The sequence below is a fragment of the Leptinotarsa decemlineata genome, unplaced genomic scaffold (assembly GCF_025532065.1).
Source record: "Leptinotarsa decemlineata unplaced genomic scaffold, Ldec_3_MD MMD2_tig00003348_RagTag_RagTag, whole genome shotgun sequence".
Taxonomy (NCBI): domain Eukaryota; kingdom Metazoa; phylum Arthropoda; class Insecta; order Coleoptera; family Chrysomelidae; genus Leptinotarsa; species Leptinotarsa decemlineata.
The window spans coordinates 1,111,114-1,134,225 of record NW_027412588.1 but is presented as its reverse complement, the minus strand read 5'-3'; the positions used below and the strand labels follow the sequence as shown (position 1 = coordinate 1,134,225).

The following is a 23,112-nucleotide window of genomic DNA, read 5'->3' as shown; positions in this document are numbered from 1 at the left end:
TCGTTAATCAGGTTAATGATTTCATCACATTTTTTCATTGTTTGGACTTCCAGTAATTGTAGGTTCGATTTACTCTTATCTGATGTATCACCCTGTATGCCTGGACTTAAAATAGTGTTTGATAGCTTTTTGTTGCTATTGGATTTCATAGATGTTCGGTTGTTTTTACTTTGTTTTTTTTTTGTATCATTAGGCAGATTACAATTACTTTGGGCATATCAATATATCAAAATTTTGTAGGTTTTCAGTTTCAATTTTGAAATTTTCCATTGTCGAATTTGAGACTTTAACTATCGCTATTCAGCGACGCAATACTGCTGGCTATGAAAACTCCTGGAGCCAATTCTTGATTTAGGATGACTAGGTCAGATTTTATATTACATAATTACTCTGCTTTTTTTATAATCCTGGCAGGAATATTTAAAAGAATATGTACACTTATCTAAAGGGCACTACAAATTTCAAAAGAAGTAACTATACATAGGTGCGTAGATCATGCAAAGAAGTAACTTTCAGACACAAACTGGAAGAAAAAGCCTTCCTGAAACTGCTACTTCCATATAAACATTGAATTACACGAAAGAAAAATACTTTTGAAACAAAGTTTTATATGAACACTGAATTATACAGAAACCACTTTTCTCCACTCAGTTTGTATTCCAAACATTCGTTATGGAATTGAATCAGAAATCACTCACAGAATTCTCACACAATATATCTGAATATGAATTACATGTCAAATACTCCATCACTACGTCATCTGAACAACTTAATAGAATCCTAGGGCTTATCAATAAAATTTTCGGACTTTCGAAGCTTCGAAACTTCGAAGCTTCACCTTCAACTTGTAGAGATAATGAAATTATCGACTTAAGCGAACAAATTTTAGAGGTAGGTACACTTGATCCCTCTATTTCCGATCAATTTTTGGTCATTACCTATAAAGTGTGTTATGACAATGATAAAACATCTAGATTTTGTTTTACAAAAAGTGGGATGGACCGGTTTTCAAAAAAAAGCTGTCTATAAATTGAGACATATTTTAATCGAAACATGTTGAAGTAAATGACTACTGTCAAGTCTTTGTTGATTCTCTTCGAACTTATGTTAGAAAAAATCACTCAGAGATAATCCCTTCTGAATAAAATGGTTCAATAATACTTTGAAATCCATGAGAAATGACTTTAGAGCCTAGGAACGTAAGAAGAAATAATATAGCATTGAATTATTGATATAAAAGAAACATGGCGGTGATAAATATAATAATAATAATAATTCATAAGAGTAAGAGTACATTTCTTTTAAGGAAACAAGTTGTATAAAGTGCTTAGGCAATAAGTGCTACTGCACTTGTTTCGCAAACAATTAATAAGTATAATGTAATGAAAATAATACAAAAAATAAAACAGTGAAAGACAATAATATTGCATTACAAAAATTTAAATGATGATTTAAAAAACATATATTTTATTAAAACAACGATAAAAATGAAATAAAAACAACAATAAAAATTAATTGGTGCTCCGGGGCGACTTCACTGATTCCAGTGGCGCATTTGCTTTTTCAGCTGCAGGAAACCCCGGAAAAACCTGCAGCACCACACCATCTAAAGATCTTGATTTGACAATGTCCTCTCTCTTATAAAACAAAATGTAGGGTGTCTCCGGAGGCTCCAATAAATTCAATGCATCGCCAGAACACTTCGTGACACGACTATCGATGCATTGATTTAATATATAATAAAATAGTTAAAATAATATAATAAAATAGTTGAAATAAAAAGTTAAGACTAACAGTATAGGTAATGCTGTGATATTTATTACATTGCAGAAAAAAGAACACGATCAAGTATTGAATATGAATAAAAAAACCAAGATGGGAAAATATTTGTGTAGGACCTGTTTTTATGAAGTTCAATCTAGATGATTTTTTTTGAGCAATACTTTTCAAATGTATTTCTTATTGCTTCCGGTATTGTACTATAAAGTTTTGTAACAGTGAAAGTGTATGCTTTTCGTGACATTGACTTTTTCACAATGAATGGGTAAGTGAGTTTTACATGATGTCGAGTGATATACTTGTGATTTTGGACTAGTGCTTCATTTTTACTTGAGTGATATTTTACATTTGTACAAAAATAGTCTATCTGTCGGATATCCATAATAGAACGTTCCCTATATTATAGTCGATCTGTTGGAAAGCGTACACTTTTCGAAAATATTAGTTTTAAAAATCTCCTCTAAATAATTTCTAACGAATTAAAATGTCCCCGCAAAAATGAGCCACACGCTATAATACCGTATCTCAGGTGGCTTTCCACTAAGGCGGAATATAGTTTTTCTACTTCCTTCGTTGGTAATAATGTTTTGAGTAGTCAAAATCTGTACAGTATTGATTGGAGTTTCTTTATTTACAGAGTGAATTTCAACTATATCACCTTGAGTGTTGATAATTTCGATTCTCCTATTTGGACATCTATTTTATGTATCGCAGCTGAAAGACAAAAAGCTAGATTTTTCCAGATTAATTGTTAGACGATGGCCAAAACATTTTTCACTGGTTTAAAGTCTTTTGTCAACCTCATTTTTAGTGAACTTCAGGTTTCTGCCTCATAAAATATTGCCGTGCCATGTGCATATCCAATGATTTTGGCCTCACTGTGCAATTTGAATAAATCATCAATATAAGTGTTGAACAATAAAGGACCCAATACGGTGCCTTGAGGAACATCACAATTAACTTGCTTCTGGTCACTAGTGGTATTGTTCACTCTTACAGGCTGCTTTCTGTTTTCGAAGTAACTTCAAAGCAATTCCCTCTAATATCTTTATTTTACAGTGTTTGTAAGAGCAGACGATGATAGACAGTATCAAATGCCTTATTTAAATCTATAAAGAGACAAGAGAGGGTTTACCTCGTTCTAAAGATTTGTGTATCAGTTACGTTAATTCAAGTATTGCGTCTTCTGTAGATGTTTTTTCTTTGAATCCAAATTGTCTAGTTGATATGAGACTATATTCATTCAGGAAAGAATTCAACCTATTTTGCAATAATTTGTTTTGATTTACATTCATTTCCTGTGATTTCTCTTACTATTTTCCATAATTGGCCAGTGCTTCGTTCGTTATTTTTTATCTTATTTTTGTTATAATTTTGTTTGGCTTGATGTATTGCATTTATGACAATATTTTTGTAATTTTTTTTAATTTTTATTTTTCAATAAAGTACTATCGGGATATTGTCGAGATGTTTTGAACATGCGATTTTTTTTATTTATTATTGACAATATAGTGTTAGTCAGCCACGGAACTATTTTAGTGTTTCTTCTTAATTATTTTTTGATTTCAGTGCAATTATTAAGAACGTTAGTAATCGTAAAAGCAAAATTATTGTTCACTGTCTCATTTGGGACTTGTGTTGATTAAATTATGTCACATTTCGTGTGTTATAGTTTTCTGTTATTGTAATTAAGATACTTTTATGTTTGTCTCTTTCATTTTTCTTTGTAGTGTCTTAGGTTACTATCTGTGGTATGACATGAATGTATTCTTGTAGGTACATTGATTGTGGAAATATATCCATATTAATCAAGCACATTTGAGTATTCTATTTTCTTTTCATCATCACTCAGTAAGTTTATGTTTATATCACCTATAAATATAGGATAGATAAATGTATGTATGTATGTGACTCTTTCACTCCTAAACGACTGAACGGATTTAGATGAAACTTTACATAAATACACCTTATACATCAGAATAACATATAGGCTACAATTTACAAAGGTTTTGTGTAATTTTGGTCATAATATAACGATAAGTATTAAGCAAGTCAGAAAAGATGCCACAAATGTTTATAAGAAAACAATTGGATATAAAAAATACTTTACCTTTCAGAATGGCAGATGCCCATAACTGCACATGCACATCAGGTATCTTGCTAGCTAATTGCATAGCAGGTGTAACCATATTCATACTCTCTCTACTATTTCCCAGTGATAAAAATATATGGCCAAGCAGAACGAGAGAACAAGACGTCAGTCTATTCAAATCCTCAGCGTTTGCCATCTTTAAAGTTTCTCTGAGATATCTCCTGAAAAAAAGAAATACAAAACATTCACAATATTTTGTAATGAACAAAACATTTAGCCCCGATAAAGGAAATGAATAATAATGATGATCCTTACTAATCTCAAAGAAACAAGAATGTTTATACCAGAGATAAAATTTAAAATGGCATGATGATTTGATTATCATTATTTCTGAAGAGAGAGTTATTGATATGATTTTCCTTATTGTTATTATGAAAATCGTATCATATCACTTTTGCTACCGAATTTGAATATATATATATATATATATATATATATATATATATATATATATATATATATATATATATATACATATATACATATATATATACATATATACATATATATATATATATATATATATATATATATATATATATATATATATATATATATATATATTTCACTCACATATATTTAATAGTGAAATGAAAATGAGATACTAATTTATACAAAAACTCGGGCTTTCAAGGCCGGAGTCATGATTAAAGAGAACAAAATCCGGGCTGATATGTTGTGATATAATGGAATCTGAAGTATTAACAAACGTTTCGTCTGCTACTGCAGCCGACATCATCAGTGGTATGTTTGTTGATTGCGAGGACGCAGTCAACAGTCAGTCGTTGCTAAAACTTCGAGATATAAACTTTATCCTTGCTGTCAATGAACCTTTTTGGTACGTCCTTTTAGTCAACGCACATACCACTGATGATATCTACCGCAGTAGCACACGAAACGTTTGGTACTTCAGGTTCCATTCGATCACAGCATACCAGTCTAGATTGTGATCTCTTTAAACACTAAATTATGTTAGACGTAAGTAATAAACAAACTGCAAATGTTTCTGCAAAATTACTTTAGGCTTTGATTTTGGTATCATTATATTTTTTGAAATTGATTACTGAATTTTATATAATGGAGACATGTGGTCTTTTATCAGATGCTATTTAAGAATAGCCTATCTAAATGAATAATAACTCACTTAGCTTCATTGTATCTACCCTGAAAAAATGCTTGAAGACCTTGGACATAGTAAGCAGCGGCTCTCAAACTATGAGAATGTGATGGTAAGCTTTCTGGGTTGATCCTGTCATGAAGTGCATTGAAATCTGCCTCTCGTTTACCTCTCAAATAAACAATAGCAAGGTTTAAATTCGCAAAAGTCCACAATTCTCTTTCACGGGATGTCTGAAATAAGTACACATTATCAAGTAAAACAAAAACTATAGCTACCAATTGCAAGTGTTTAAACGATGATAAAATGTAAGAAAATAACATTTGATTTGTGCTAAATAAGGTTATTATTGTATTCCTTTTCCAGAAAAGTTATACTGGATTATTGCGATCGCCATCTTGACGATTGAAACTCGTAGAAATCTAGCAAATAGTAGAGACAATTTTTTGTACAACTGTAACCCGTATTATGATTAAAGCGAATGATGTGTATTGTTCAGATACCAAAAACAGCAACCCTCAAACGGCTGTGTTGAATAAGTGGATAAATTATTGAGACCTCTTGTTTTTCTGGTATCAGAAACTTCTATATCCAACACCCAAAAGTTTTGAAGCCATGATGAAACCAAATCAAATTTGGTTGTTGTTTGGATTGGACTTGAAGTTTATCTTGCTATTCTATTGGCCTTTTCTTTCTCTCTATTCCAATGTATGATGGTGCCCACATGAATTGAATGTTGATATTCTTTTGTTGTAGTTCGTAAATTTTGTCTTTATTTGCTGTAGGAGAACTTGGTGACTAAGATAGAGAAGGGTTAAGGATTTGAAGAAGCAAAGTGAGTCTGAAATTATAGGAGATTTTCGTAAACTTTTAGCGTTCATATAATGTAACGCTTTGTTTAAATTTTGCCTGCCATTCGTTGAAGATGAATGATGCACCAATCCCAATATTCGAATAGGAAGCGTCATTATACATCTTTTCGTATTTTTGAAAGTGTTTTATTATTTCTGCGAAATATTGCTTGAAAGATGATTGAACGTTTCCTGAATTAATCGAGGAAAGACATTTTGATGACCGTTTTTTTCAAGAAGGCTGAGATTTCAACATAGAGTGAAAGTAAAGTTCTGTAAAGGATAGTTCACTGGTTTCATAATTAAGACTGTCAGTTGGACTAGTGTAGTGAAGCTCCAAGTGCTATTCGTCGGGCAGTGTTATGGATTGCGTCTAGTTCTTTTAGAATACTTTTAGAAGAGGAGTTGTATACTATATGCACAAAGGATATGTATATAGTTGGCGAAACGCGCGTCGGTAGTATAAGTGTTTTCGAAATAATGTTTTTCCTTTTTTTTTTGTTATATTCTGCCGGTCAGCTGTCTAAAGAAAATGTTGTGTACAATAAATATACTCTCACGTAACTTTCTTTTTTCCTTTTTGATTTCCTTGTTGGGGATCGTTGAAGTAGTTTTATAGAGCTCCAATTTCTTTTCTTAATTTTTTAAGGCTTTTGTTTCACCAAGAAGAGTTTCCATCATCTTCTTTGATTCTCAGTGGACAGATTTTTTGATAGGAAATGGAATTTGTCCTCTACTGTCAATATGAATTATTATTTAATATCTGTTCATTTTGCTACAACTGATTAGTCAATGTTTGACATGCCTTCTTCTCCAGTAGAGAAACTAGATTGGTGGATAAGTTGACGGACAAGTCATTCAAATAAAAGTCCACTCTAATATTTAATTTGATTTTTGTGCAGCATTGAAGACAAAAGTATCCAGTGATACACAATGGGGCCTTTTTAAGTATGGTTTTACTGTAGGTGCCGTTACAAAATCAAAATACAAAATTTAAACGCAATATTCAGTTATGTATGAATTATTTCTAAAATAATAAACCATTTTTACAACAAATTATTTTTCTAATATACTTTTTCATTTTCTCTCCATTATTTCCCCGTTATAAAATACGTGATACAAAGAATATTCCATTTGAAATAAGTTGGTACAAACCTCTATATCCGAATGATAAAGATAATTAAATTAATAGATTGAATTTTTTTTTTAACAATGAAAAACAGTTGTTTATCCTCAATACTATAACACTCACAGATAGTGCAGCGATAAATTGTGCTTCTGCAGCTTCCATACAATTCATACTCATCGCATATAATCCAAGTAAAGTATGTAACTGAGGACCATGTGTTTCCAACAAACGTGGGCATTGCTTACAGAGTGCTGATGCTGATGATATTTCTTGGAGTGCTTGAGTTTTATTACCCATAACCAAACGACACATAATAATATGCTCCAATAACATGAGCTGAAATACTGAGAGTATGGGTTTATTGTCCACAACTGAAAGAATAAAGAATTTGAAAACTATGATCCACGTCAAAATATACACAACAAATATCTTACTTTTCAACTTTTCAATTTGCATCAAAGCTTTATCTGTATACTTCTGAGCTTTCTCCATGTATCCAGCCTGCATGCTATGCATTACGGTCACCAAATATACTAAAACATAGAGATGTTCTTTGGGCATCCACAAGAACATATCACCTGCACTGGGTCCCATAAAAACTAAAAAACCACTCAAATGAGATTTTTTATCCCAATTAACTATATATAAATAAAACTGTTTCATCAAAAGTTATTATTTCTTATATCTCACCAGCTTCAGAAAATTAATTTATTATCATTTTATATATTCCGGAGAGGTGCATTATGACATGCTCAAGGTTGCCCCTTTCCTCTCATGCAGACCTACGACTTTGTAGGTACATGTGGCAGATATACCCAACGGAAAAACAACTAATCCAGCTAATGCCTCGCAGAGAGTTAAAGTAAAACCATCAGGCACCTGTGCAACGTCTTCGATTTGGAAGATTTGTCGCAAGTTATTTCCCACTGTGAATAGCAGAAATTAATTTCGTTTGGTCGATACGACCAACCGATAGACCGGTTTCGGGGTGCTTGCCTCATCATCAGTACCGGGCATGTCTCTTCAGAACGGTGTGAAACGTTTGAGTATCACGACCAAACAAATATAATTTCAGCTAGTCATGAAACCTTTCTGAAGTTGATTCAGTGGAATGTCCACTGCGTCACCTGCACACAAAGCCAGGAAACAACTCCACCTACAAAGTCGTAGGTCTCCATGAGATGTGCATGTGAGCATGTGATAATGCACCTCTCCGGAATATTAATCATTATTCCGACTCCCCCCTCAGAGGGGTAGATATTTTCTGAAAATAAAAATTTTACATATCCCTTACTTATTTATCAGCCCCATGCTGTTGGTCAACCCACAGTTATACAAATCCCTCTATGAAGCGCATCTTGGTCAGCCCGACAATGCTGCCACATCGAAGGGCTGACCAGGAACGCGATCCATTTCAGTGTCTCAGTGGATTTCTGCGTGAGGGTATCAAATGTTTTTAAAATCCTGGCAAATCATGTTTTTCATAAGTAAACTATGTGTTAGTTTAGCGAAAAAAATATTAGGAAAAGAAAAGGATGCGGTCAGTATTCACTATTTATGTTTCATATAGTTTCAGTATTCCTACGGATTCGACAATTGCTTGACGTGCATGAACCGTTAGGAACTTTGCAATTGTCCTAATGCTATTTAGTTTATTGGCTTGCCAATATTTTGGTATAGTTAGGGAGTACTTATTTGCCTCATATATAGGTATATGATGATTACAAATAATCACTAGTAAATAATGAATTCATTAGGGTAGACCGGGGTTGGTTGGGCACAGGGGTTGGTTGGTACATTCGTAAAATTTCGGAATCCGTTCGGTTATCACCAGCGTTGCTCGCATCTATCGGAAGGTGTTTGAATACGCGCCAGTTGAAGACAGTTATCGTTGATGTGTGGGCGTTTTTTTTTTTTAGTTTTACTTGGTGCACGTGGTTTTGTCACCCGTAATTAAATATTTATGAGTTTCAAATATTTGTAATATCAGTTTTATTGCTTTTTCGATAACAACAGAGTATATATATTAAGAAAATTTGCAATTTTGTCAATACTTACCAAATATAAAACTTTGATTTATAATGTTTTAACATTTAGTTTCGACATTTCTAACGTAAAAAAATGCATTGGGGATGGTTGGTATAGACTGCAAGGGGCTGGTTGGTACAGTGTACCAAGCAACCCCGGGAGCTAGCTTTACGTTTTTTTTTGTTTTGCTACTAGCTGGCTTTTTTAGGAAACCTTCATTTAAATTCGTACGTTTGAAAGAAAATCGGAAAGAGGCACAACACCCCCGGATATTATGCTGAGGGCGGTCAGAGCCGTAAAATTGGAAGGGCAATCTCTAAGATCTGCTGCCAGTGACTTCGAAATTCCATTCGACACATTAAGAAGATATTGCTTCAAGTTTACACTAGAGCAGGGGTCTCCAAACCTGGCGGGCCAAATCCGGCCCGCCAGTGTCATCAATCCGGCCCGCGACAGCCAATGATTTACTGTCATCAATCTGGCCCGCGACAGCCAATGATTACCTAATTGTTGTTACTATTGCTGTGATAAGTTGAAAAAGAAAACACAGAATGATAATTACTCGGTTTTATTTACTTGCAAGGTAAAACTTAACGACAGAAATGATGGCAAAGAAAATTCAACTTGAGTATCTAAGTTTAAGCATGATAATAACTAACAAATAATTGAAAACAATCACAGTAAAACAAAAACACTAATTAGATTTATGTAATTGTGATTTTCCACCGACAATACTTTGTAGTTGTGGATCAATTTTACTTGTACCAATTATCAAAAGAGATTTAAGATGCTCATCGGTTAATTGAGATCTGTAAACATTCTTTGTGTACTTCATCTTGGAAAACGTTTTCTCACACAAGTAAGTAGTACCAAAAACAGAAAACAACCCACGAGCAAATTTATGCAAATTATCAAATTGTTCCAGTGGAAGACTCTTATAAAATTCCAACAAAGATGAATTTTGATATTTGTTCTTAAGCATATCACTGCACCGTAAATCAATAATTTCCATTTGGACTTCCGGAGCCAGGGTTTCAATGTCAGAATCAAAAGGATTTTTAAAAAGCTTAATTTCATTCGCAATGACATCAAAATCTAAAAAACGAGTATCAAAATTTATCTTCAAAGCACTCAAAGTTTTGATTGCAAAATTGATGGAAAATTCAGTCTCTGTAGTGTGGCTGAATATTTCACATGTTTCAAAATGTGTGAAACATTTTTTACGTAATTGCGATTGAAATAGTATTGTCTGCCTGAAGGATTTGATATAGGTATATAAATCAGGGAGAAGCTGATTTTCTCCTTGCAATCTCAAATTCAGTTCATTCATATGATTTGTCAAATCGACATAGAAGGCTAACTTCCACATCCATTCAATATTTTCTAAATCGGCAAAAGGGCGCTGCTTCTCATTTAAAAAAAAATTCGATCTCTGCTCGAAGTTCAAAAAAGCGCTTAAGGACTTTTCCGCAACTAAGCCAGCGTACGGCAGTATGATATGGTAAATCATTTTTTCCAATCTGTTGAATAAACTCGCGGAATTGTCGGTGATTCAGCCCAGTGGATCTGATGAAGTTAACAACTGATATGACTGGTTTTAGAACTTCAGACATATCCAAACATTTTCCGCACAAGGACTGTTGATGAATGATACAATGTAAGACTAATGGTTTTGAACCACCATCATTTTCTACAGCCTTCGACACAAGTGCAACTCCTTTATTTTTACCATACATATTTTTGCCTCCATCAGTTGTTATAGATTTCAAATTTCTCCATCGAAGGTTCTTTTTATTAATGGCATTTTCAACTCCCTATAAAAATATCTGCCCCAGTTGTCGTGCCGTGAATACTATCAATATCAAGAAGTTCTTCATACACTTCATAACTTTTATCTACTCCGCGAATAAAAATCAACACCTGAGCAGTATCTGACACATCCGTTGACTCGTCCAATGCTAGAAAAAACCACTCATGATGTCCATTTTTGTCAGACAGTTGAGATGATATATTTTCTGCGATGTCTTGCACCCTCCGAGCCACGGTGTTTGCTGACAAACTAACACTTTTAAATAAATTTACCTTTTCGGGGCATATTTCTTCGGCTACTGCAATCAAGCATTCTTTTATCATTTCTCCATCGGTGAATGGTTTGCCACGTTTTTCGATTTCAAGAGCCACACGAAAGCTGGCGCGAGTTGCAGACTCTTGTTCAGTATTCGCTTTGGTAAACAAAGATTGCTGCGATTTGAGTCCGCATTTCAAAGCTTCAAATTTTTCCTTCCTCAAACTTCCTGTATACTTGGAGTAACTTTGAAGATGTTTCGATTCATAGTGTCCTTTAATGTTATAGTCTTTGAGAACAGCTATAGTTTCATTACAAATTAAACATAGCGCCTTATTACTGGACTCAATCACAAAATACTGCAAGTTCCATTTTTCTTGGAACGTTCTGCATTCACTGTCGATTTTTCGCTTCTTTTCCATACTAACAAATCACACATAAAAACAATAAGTCAAATCAAAATACTTTTAATGACGGGTATAACTTTATTTCACAATAGACAGTTTCGCTTCCTTCGCCTTTCTTACGCAGACTAACTCGCAGTTGCGAAGAGTTACTTCGGCAGAACGCGGTACGCTTGTAACTTTGGCGTGTGCTGTTTCTGCTGCTGGAAATACTGTGCCACCTTTCTTCATATATCCTCGTGTCCATTTTAAGCCCCATTTTCTCAGAGATGCCCCGCCTGGAAGCGTTAGAAGTGCCAATCTATCAGGCTGGATGAAAGACATTCATTTTATACAATATATCCAGCATTTTATTCAATACTCCAAGGCGTCTAAAGAAAACCCTCTCCTGCTTTTGATAGACAACCACGTTTTGCATTCATCTCCCGAAGCACTAAACATCTGCAAAGATCACGGCGTAACAGTGTTATCCTTTCCGCCTCACTGTAGCCATGAGCTCGAACCTCTGGATCGCAGTGGGTATGGACCGTTAAAGAAGTATGTCAATAGTGCTTGTGATTCTTGGATGACTAATCGTCCGGGTGCAACGATGAATATTTATGACATACCCAGTATTGTTCGTACTGCACTACCATTAGCGGTAACTCCAAACAACATTACAGCTGGATTCCAGGTTTCCGGAATGTATCCATTTAATAGGGATATTTTTCCGGACAGTGAATTTATGTCTGCTTATGTTACAGATAGACCCGATCCTGAACAAGATTTGCAAGATATTGAGCATAACGTAAATCCTGGTGAAGTATTGGGAGTTAAAGCAAATCTACCTGAACTTGGTCAAATTACACCCATCGAAAAGGCTTTAAACCGTGTCGACAACTCCTTGCCAGACCAAGAGACTAATCCCAACGAAGACGTGCTTTCAAGCTGGACCAAGCAGAATTGCAGAAAGTAAGACGCCCACGCCCCAGAATTCTCAGTGTCTCCAGTCATCTAACAAGGTAGCAACATGTTTTACAGATCTCGAAAACTTTATAGGTAGACATTCGAAGACGAAGAGGTAGACATTCTAGATATTCACTATTCATTTTTCAATAAATTCATTACCAAATCATTCATCATATTTTAGATTTTTCGTTTGTGATAAAAATGTCATTTCTCATTTATTCATTTTTACTCAGTCACACTTTGATTATTTTCGTGGCGTCAGTTTTTTAAATCTGCAATATCAAACTCAAATCCGAAGATTCCTTCTCACAAAACGTGATTTCTGTTAGGGCGTCCATGACATATCATTTGAATTTGAAAATCTATCATTTGAAAATATATCTAGTAGCAAACATCAAAACTATATTGATAATTTCAACTTATAACATACCCAAATTTTTGCATCTAAGATAGCGCAGAAATTAAAATTGCTTCGACAAGCTAAATGAAATAACGCACTATTGGTTATTATGTTATTATTATCCTAACTAGTACGGAAAATGTTATGAAGCGCTGAAAAAACTTCTATATGCCGAACAATTCCTGATCTAAATTGCTTGTAGATATAGGGTGATCCACGCCCACGCATGCTTGTACAAAGAAACATACAAAACAGGAACTCTATTATCGGATTTCTGCACCACGAGAATCTAGTAGAATATCATTCATCACGAAATACAAGTCCATCGTTGCCCAATTGTGGGCTGACCAACATGCTATCCATGTTGGTCATAAGACTGAACTCACAAATACACTATTTACATCAGGTGTATAGAATTGCACAGCCGTGTCCCCTGACAAAGTTTTGTGAAAGTAGATGGTGTATCAGCTTATCAGCTATGTGTAAATGGTGTAATTGTCGGCCCAACAAAAATTTTGCCAAACGTCATTTCACATGACAACATGTCCTTACAAACAACCATATATACCAACGGTCAGCAACAGGCGGACCGCGGTCCGTTTGCGGACCGTGAAAGGTCGAACCTCGGACCGCCAAATACACCAAGTATAAATTATTACGTAGATAAGGCATACAATACCTTAATTTAATAAACAAATATTTTTAAGTCACATAGAATTCAATTCAGTACTTATTTCATTTTGAATTTTCAAGCTAACCTATTTTACAAGTACCTACATCTGATATGATTCGATTAGTTTCCCATCTAGCCTGGCTAATTAAAGAACAAATAACCTCCTTCTTGCAAAACTGAGATACGCAGAAAGCACTTTGAGTTCATAACAAACAAGAGCATTATGCTGGTTGTGGCTTTCCTAAAAGATATTTTGAAATATTTGAATGCGCTCAACACAGAGTTATAAGGAAATGTTAAATTAATATGTGATGTGATACAAAGAGTGTCTGCTTTTTATCGCAAGCTGGATATCTTTGAAAACGATATTGCTAAACAAAAATTCATTCATTTTCCGACAATTCTTGAATATAAAAAGGACTCTTAAGAAGACATTGTTCAGTTATTGAGAATCTGACCGATCTTAGGAACGATGTAGCGGCAGAATGGACAGATGTGGCTGCCAAGTTGTTTAATCTGTCAAAGCCATCACTTCAGATAGAGAAAATCGGTTTTCGATAAAATGTGTCTTTGCAATTGGGTGAAACGGTATCTTAATGAGAATTTTGGACCAAACATGTCTCGGAAAAATATGAAAATTGCAAGAAACTAGCTATAAATTTGGCCAGTATGTTTAGCTCGACATACGTATGTGAAACATCTTTCTCAAAGATGCATTTTTTGAAAAATAAATATAGTTCAAGGTTAACGGACGCCCACTTCGAATTCGCTGTTCCTCACGAGAACCAAACTGGCCCAAAACCGTCGGTGTAGTTTCTCACATTAATTTTAGGTCTTGTGTTCTATAATTTAGAATTTGATTTGAAACCAAAATAATACATAGGTAGCACCTCATTGTTATCAGTTGTTTTTTTTTGGACCTCATCGAAATTTTCCCACAGTATCCGGACCCCACCTAAAACTACTTGTGTTTTTTCTTTGTGAGGTTGCAGTCAATTTTGAGGATGCCAAGGAATAAGAAAAACTCCTTGGTATTATGTCATGCGAAATGTTCATTTCCTTCTTCAGGACTTACTAAAAAATTGTAAACAAATTAACAACACTGTTACAATTTCATAGATTGGATGAGACTACTTACTATGGTGAGTTTGAGAGAAGATAGTTCCTTCATAACAATGAAAACTTGTCGGTCATCTTATGCAGAGCAAACAGTATAAATGTAGATTTTATGTAGATTTCAATCTACTTTTAATTTTAGATTTAAATCTCAATTGTGCAACAGCATGGTCAAATTGAGGATATTTGTTTTAGGTTAGTTACGAATAAACGTGATCACATAGATGTGTGACCAGTGTATATTTATAACTGCCCCGTTCACAAAGATCATGTACAATGGACTTACAATGTGACGTTATGGACAATAGTTTTTTAAAAAATCAGTTTTTTTTTAAATCTGTTTTTCCGTTAATCGGCTGTCGCCCCCATACGAACGACAACTCTCAGAAGTTGAGAAACTTGTGCGAGCTAAGGACTAACAAGGTCTTACCTTTTAACGTGTGATTCCTAACACGGTTGCAGATTCATCCCAGCTTCAACCAGATAAATTATCTCGAGAAAAATATCTGGTCGAGGCGGGAATCGAACCCACGGCTTTCGGATCGTGAGTCGGGCGCACTACCACCGCGGCCAATTAGTATAACAATTAATGTTGAGTGGATTTTATTGAATTGTTCGATGAATTTTTTAAAGTGCAATTTAAGTATATATGTGTAGATGGAACTAATATTTTATCAAAGTCAGGTTTTTTATCCATTGCATTATTTTCCCCTCTGTATATGGATCATTTCCAGAAAATAACGTTTGAATGCGTTCTTCTCGACGTCAAAGATCATAGTATTATCAAAATTTACTGAATGGTTTTTTTATGGCATGTTCGGTCAACGCACAAGAAAGTTTGTTACATCTGATTTCACTCTTAAAAGACGTAATTCTTCCCATTACTCTACGACCAGTTTGTCCAATGTATGTTTAGTCACAGTCATCGCAATTTATTTTGTATATTACGCTTGATTTCTCTGAATGCTTTAATGGAGTTTTTGTTTTTGAAAAAAGTTAGACACAGTATGTTCTTTTTTGCAATTTTTATGTTTGAAGATTTAAAAATGTTAATGAGTTTATTAGTAAGTTCTTCGATGAAGTGAAAAGATCTATAAATTGGAATTGTATTATTTTGAAGATTATTTGTCTCACTCTGATTTATGGGTGTCACGGAATTTCTACCTTTCGAATTATCGATGCCTTGAGAGTTAAAGAGAATATTGTTAATTAATTTAAGAGGATAGGAATTTTCATAAAGAATATGTTTGAGTAAATTTAAACTTTCTTGTTTGTAGATTGAATGTGATAACTTGATGACTCTATTCTTCATCTCTGTGATCATGTTGATTTTCATTTTATGTGGGTGGTATGAATAATAGTTGATGTATCTGTCACTACACATTGGTTTACGGTACCATTTAGTAAGTAGAACGCCTTCGTTATCCCTGCATATTCTCATGTCTAAGAAAGGGATGCTTTGTCCACATTCTTTTTCGACTGTGAATTGCAAATGTTCTTTGAAACTATTAAAAATATTTAGCACATGATTTATTTTGTCTTCTGGTAGAGCTGAAATCAAGTCATCTACATACCTTTTTAAAAATGGTATTTGAAAAGTAACTGAATCTATTGATTTTTGTATGAGTTCATCCAAAACATAATTAACTAGATAGGAGAAATTGTGGATCTCAAAGGGGTGCCAAAAATTTGTTCGTGATAAGAATCATTGAAGATGAGAAAATTGGAGTCAAAAATATATTTAAGTATAACTTTTAAATTGGACAAATTTAAGGAGCAACAGTTTTTACTTGTTCCCACTTTCTGCTAAGGCCATCTGCAATAATCGGAAATGGGAGGTTGGTAAATAACGATACTACGTCGAAACTTACCAAATCATAGTCTGGAGGGATTTTGTAATTATTAATAAATTCACTAAATTGGAAAGAATCTTTTATGTAAAAATTATTTTCTGTGTCATCGGCCTTTGCCAAAATGTCTGTAAGGAGGGAAGCTAATTTATTATTAGGGGCATCTAATGAGAGAGACAATAGGTCTCATTGAGAGACTTAGCTTGTGTATCTTTGGCAATGTGTAAAACCGTGGTGCAACTGTATGAGTTAATTTTTTTTTACTTGTGATTTCATCGATCATGCCTTCATTTTTTAATTTTTCAACAATATTATTTGCCTTTTGTTGTAACGTAGAAGTGGGGTTTCTGTTAAGCCTTTTATAATACTTAGTGTCAGATAAATGTTCTTGACTTTTCTTCAAGTAGTTCTCCTTGTACATGACAACGGTGACATTGCCTTTATCACTTCGTACTACGATGACTTCTGGGTGGTTTTTAAGAAAAGTTTGACATTTATTGAATTTTATACGCATTGAATGAGAATTATGTACGTTTTTATGTGTGAAATGTATTAAAATGTTTGTGTATTGTGCTCTAATGTAGACTTTTTCTTGATTGTCAAAACTTTTTAATATTAATTATAAATCTTCCAGAATAAAGGGAATGTTAACATCTTTATCACTCGGAGGGAGTGAGAATTTTGGGGCTAGTGCTAAAATTTGTTTGACTACAGAATTTATTGATGTTATGATTTTTTGAAGAAGTACCTCAATAGAGGTACTTTTTCAGGTAGCTTTTGTAAAACATGTTCAAAAGAAACTCGGTAGTTCTCAAACCGGGAGGAAGAAGATATGGTCCAATGATATGTTTTTCGATAATTCCTACCCAAATATTGACGGAAAAATTCTGTTGGTAGCCTTTTCCAAACATTCCATGCGGATTTTACTCATCCCGTATATGGCTATTCCTACCATTGAAATTCCCTTCTCTTGTAAAACTTGTCTCATCCGTGAATGAAACATATCTGGGAAAGTCGTTCGCTTTTTCGTAAATCCTCAAAAACCGTTTACAAAATAATCTACCAGGGCCATAGTCACCAGCATCTAGGGTCATCACCTTTTGCAGGCGAAATGGGTACACTAATTGTTCAGGCGCTACCCGACTTATTGTTGATTGTAACACTTGTAAACTACACGAAATGGCCCGAATGCTCAAAGAAGGATCTGCTGCTAATTGTTCAAGAATTTGTTCTTCCGTAACATTATCTCTTGTTATATTCGTACCACAATGGTGTTTACTGAATTTGAAGGTCCCCGTTTCTTTCAACCGTCGATACACAGCAATAAAAGTAGCGAAATGTGGATGACGTCTGTTTGGATATCTATTTTAATATAATTCAGCAGCGGCTCTGGCATTTCCCCCTGTTCCACCATAAACCAAATGCGTATCTGAATATTCTTCAAATGAATTATCCATTTTGACGCGATTTTCACTGACTGAAATGATGACAGATGACTTGACAATATATCAGTTTGTTTCTATCGGGAACAATGACGATCTAATTGAGACTCATCCGAACCATTTTTTCAATTCTTCCATTAGCTTCAGCTTTTAGCTTCTGAGGATGCTCACTATAACTAATTGCAAAGTCAAAGCTTCCAGACTACTTTATATTTTATTCTTGTTCTTTTTCAAAACCATATCCTGAATGGATTAATTTTCCTCGATTAATCAATTAGAAAAGGTTTTCAAAAACTACGCCTCACGATTTGATCTCCACAAACTCTATTTGAAAATATATCACAACATGTTTCATTAGCTTTTTCAAGTGATTTATATATACAATATAATAATAATAATAATAATAATAATAATAATATATATATATATATATATATATATGTATATATATATATATATATATATATATATATATATATATATATATATATATATATATATATATATTAGAAAAGGCTTTCGGTTTTCCGCAAAAATTGAGTGAAGTATCATGAATTTTAGGTTGGGTTTTTCAGTTGATATGTCAAAACAATCATATGCAAGACAGTATGGTAACATATCACAGAATCCACGTCATCCATTCGATCACATAATATAATGAATGAAAAAAAGGAATTGTCGACCTTATTCTTACTCATCCAAATTATGTTTTCGAATCTGCCTACATTGAAAAATGTACTGAGAGTTGACGAGCATTATGCGATTAATTATTGCACATAGGAAATTACGTTGATACTCAGGACAAATCTTCAGTTTTTCTCACTTATCTCAGAAACCTTCACTTGTAGACTCATAGATTGTTATGACTTTTAGGTTAAATATCGATGAGCCTGACTTATGTCAAACGCTCATTCAACAATTCAGTTTTCCAAAGAAAATTCGTTCAAATAATATAACGAATAAAAAAACGGAGTTTGTCGGTTTCATTCTGACTTACCTGTACTATATTACGAATACTTGGCAATTATTTCTATGTTATAAAAAAGTTGCGTACTGCAATTATGGCACACAGGAATCACACGTTAAAAGGTAAGACCTCGTTAGTCCTTAGCTCTCACAAGTTTCTCAACTGAGAGTTGTCGTTCGTAAAACAGATTTTTTTTAAACAGGATGTTATGTCTCTTCTCAGGACATATCTTCAGTTTTTCGGAAATATCTCAGAACCCCTTACTTTTAGGAAAATGAAATGTTGACTTTTAGGTTGAGTATCGATGAGCCTAACTGGTATCAAATATTCATTTGTCAATTCAGTTGTTTACGAAAATTGAAAATTATAACTTTGAATTATCACGTTGATAAACCTAGATTAGTGCACCAAGTTTGAAATGTTTTTCTCCAGGAGTTTTAGACCAAGAAGAAATCTGAAGAAGGTCAAAAAAAATTTTCCTCCACAAAAAAGTTACTTTTGTTCAATATTCAATGAATGCAGTTTCGATCGCTGGAGTTTGTCCTTAACCATATGAAAATTAAATATTTTTCGAAAAGTGTAACCTTCAGGAAATTATTTTACCTCAGAATTCATATCAGAATTAATATACAGGGTGTAACATAAGTATGTTAAAATATTCAAGTGACTTATTCCTGAGACAATTTTAAGAAAACATGTCTATATGAACTTGTGTCCGAAAATCCTTCGTTTCGGAGATACGGGGTGTTGAAATTGAATTTTTTTGTTCGCTTTTTGAAAATAACTCTTGCAAAAAATAAGTTATTTGCACGAAATTCGGTACCCGGGGTTTTTTTGACGTGGGAAATCATAATTTCGTATTAATTTTCATGTAACATCTAGAGGGCGCTGCGTACGCTGTCATTATTTATTTCGAATTGCCCTAACTTTTTTAACAGTAAACTTTTGGTACTTTTCAAGAAAAAACCTAATTCCCACACCTTTTCCAAGTAAAAAAGGTACACCTCCTCAACAACGCTGGAGGTTTTCGAGATATTTACAATTTTCTATATCGATGCATATTACTTAGCTCCTAAGCCGCTAAGTGAAGTTGCTGAGAACATTACAAAAACTAAATATGTGGTGGATCTCGTCAAAATAAACAACTTTTTCTATGAAATGTTTAACGAAGAATGATTCGTTTTCGAATCACAGATTGTTGAAATTTTTGAAAACACGGTAGGTTTTTGTCATAAGTTTTTTGCAATTTTAGTTATTTTCATCAAACTTTATACGCAGTATACCCGTACCTACTTCTAAACTGAGTATTATCGAACTGCTTATTCAATCAAAATTTTAAAAAAATTGTCAGGTTTAATTATTCAATTAGAAAGTGCAATGAGAAGTACTATGTTATTTATTAGGAAAATGAACATATAAAAATTGAACGAAACAACTATTACAACAACTGTTCAAAGTGACGACCCCCCAACAGTAATACAAGCTTCTGCTCTCCTCATCGAAGAATTCCGCACCCGTTGAAAAATGCCCGGAGTGTTTCTTATCGTTTCGCAGCAAGCTATGATGCGATCCCTCAACATTTCCTCATTTTCAATGGGGCTAGCATAAACTAGTGATTTTAGATTTCCCAAAAAGAAAAAATCGACGGGATTGAGGTTCCTATCCATCGTTGGGGATATGCTACGTCTAAAAAATTTCTTGCTATTAGACTAAAATGAGCAGGAGCTCCATCGTGCATAAACCAAGAGTGATTTCGGAGACCAATGGGAACATCTTCCATAAGTTGGGGAAGCTCGTGTTCCAAAAAATGTAGGTAAGCATCTTCATTCAAACGTAAGGGGAGAAAATAGGGCCCAATTAAATAATCCCCAATTATGCCTACCCATAGATTAAAAGAGAATCTGTCTTGGAAATGAGTTTACGTTATCGCATGCGGGTTATCTTCCGCCCAAATGTGGTTGTTATGGAAGTTCATTTTACCATTTCTTGAAAAATTAGCCTCATCTGTGAAGAGGATTTTCGATAAAATTTACGGATGTTGTTCGACTTTTCTTTGAAGCCATTGACCAAATTCGATACGTGGTTGGAAATCAGGTAGCGTAAGTGCCTGGACACGCTGAATATGATAAGGATATAATTGCTGTTCCTTTAAAATTCTGTAAAGTGTCATGTGACTCACATTTAAAGTTTGACTAATTTTTTTTGTACTTGTCTCTGGATGTTCACCAATTTCTTCGAGAACCGCCTCCTCCAATTCTACAGTTCTTGTAGTCCGTGGCCGTCCTACTGCAGAATTTGTTTCAAAGCTTCTAGATTCGGAAACTCGCCGGAAAAGATTCGCAAATGTCGCTGCACAAGGAGTCACGTGTTGGGGATACCTTTCCTGATAGATGCGTCTGGTCTCGCTTGAATTTCCGTCAGCCAAGCCGTATGCAAAAACCATATCGGCCATTTCAGCATTCGTAAAGTCGGGCATGATACCAAAAAATCACTTTATAAACTCCAAACTGTGAATTTGTCAATTAATAGTTGAAATTGTGACAGCGAACTTCTATTTTTATAAACAAACTTTCATAGCCTACTCGATTTAATTAACTTAATTTGCAAGCGGAGAGTGACAAAAATTATTGAAATCAAATTTGGCTATGAAGTAATATGCATCGATACAGAAAATTGTAAATATCTCGAAAACGATGACTTCCAGCGTTGTTGAGGAGATGTACCTTTTTAACTTGGAAAAGGTGTGAGAATTAGGTTTTCTCACGAAAAGTACCAAAAGTTTACTGTCAAAAAAGTTAGGGCAATTTGAAATAAATAATGACAGCGTTTTATGATTTCCCACGTCAAAAAAACCCCGGGTACCGAATGTCGTGCAAATAACTCATTTTTCGCAAGTTATTTTCAAAAAGCGAACAAAAAAAATCAATTTCAACACCCGGTATCTCCGAAACGAAGCATTTTCGAACACAAGTTCATATAGACTTTTTTCTTAAAATTGTCTCAGGAATACGTCACTTGAATATTTTAACGTACTCATGTTACACCCTGTATATGGTTTATGTGTCTGTTTCAATTGGACACTTTTATGTTATTACATTTTTTAAGTTTTACTTGTTTCATCCTTTTTAAATTCATATCATATATTTATTATTACATCAATTTGTTTTTCCTCTTTTTTTGCCTACATACATCGATTGCTATTTTTTCATTCTAGTTATTTGAGTCATTTTTCCTAATTTCTAAAAAATTATCTCATCTCATCTGAAAATGGAATTTTTAACAGGTGATGATCGACTGTATTGTCAAACATGCGCCAAACTAACTGACTGATATAAGGAAACAAGTATAGTTGAGGCACCAGTCAATCTAATAAATACTGATGATTTTCAAACAAGACTTAACCTCTAACGGAAGCAAGAAACTCTTTGGAAGGTTCGAAATAGATGAACATTTCAACCTAGCAGACCACTATTATAATATTCATGTAGTCATTGATCACTGTGGTTCTGGCGTTGAATTTGGTAATTATTACGCCTTGGTCAAAGAAGAAACGGACTGGTTTAAGTTTGACGATAGTCGTGTCACGAAGTGTTCTGGCGATGCATTGAATTTATTGGAGCCTCTGGAGACACCCTACATTTTGTTTTATGAGAGAGAGGACATTGTTGGATCAAGATCTTCAGATGATGTGGTGCTGCAGGTTTTTCCGGGTTTTCCTGCAGCTGAAAAAGCAAATGCGCCACTGGAATCAATGAAGTCGCCCCGGAGCGCCAATTAATTTTTATTGTTGTTTTTATTTTATTTTTATCGTTGTTTTAATAAAATTTCATAAACAGAAAAAAAATCCAGCTAACATTTTTCCTCCTTGCAAGCTTTATAACTTGTTGATTTTTTCCAAGTATCCGGGAAATACTGAACGTTGCCCTCCATTTTTCTATGATTATATGTTTGTTATTATATAGCATATATGTGTCCTTTTGATAAATAGTGTCCAAAAAGTAACTATTTTATACTATTTCCCCTTGTATTCCTAATTTTTCTCAAATGGCAACTTAATAAAGGTTTTTCCGTGTATGTTCTCCCATGTAAATTTTCCCAAAATATATTTTTAGTTCAGGATCATATGAAAATTGATGATCCGCGTTTTGACAAATGTATGAGCTTTTTAGTTTCTAGTGATTTTTGGGTGCT

The 23,112-nt window shown here is 34.0% G+C and overlaps 1 protein-coding gene across 3 annotated transcripts in view; it reads right to left on the bottom strand.

Annotated features, from left to right (window-relative positions):
- Nucleotides 1–23,112, bottom strand: part of Mau2 (Mau2 sister chromatid cohesion factor) — an 89,538-nt gene that overhangs the window by 13,143 nt on the left and 53,283 nt on the right. For 2 of the 3 annotated variants that reach the window (XM_074178086.1, XM_074178087.1), the window contains 4 exons: nucleotides 7,463–7,627; nucleotides 7,152–7,399; nucleotides 5,076–5,281; nucleotides 3,890–4,092 (listed from right to left, as the gene is read on the bottom strand). In XM_074178086.1, coding sequence (XP_074034187.1) covers nucleotides 3,890–4,092; nucleotides 5,076–5,281; nucleotides 7,152–7,399; nucleotides 7,463–7,627 — 822 coding nt within the window. Of the gene's footprint in view, nucleotides 1–3,889; nucleotides 4,093–5,075; nucleotides 5,282–7,151; nucleotides 7,628–23,112 lie in introns of all 3 variants that reach the window. The other variant, XM_074178085.1, reaches the window with a different exon arrangement.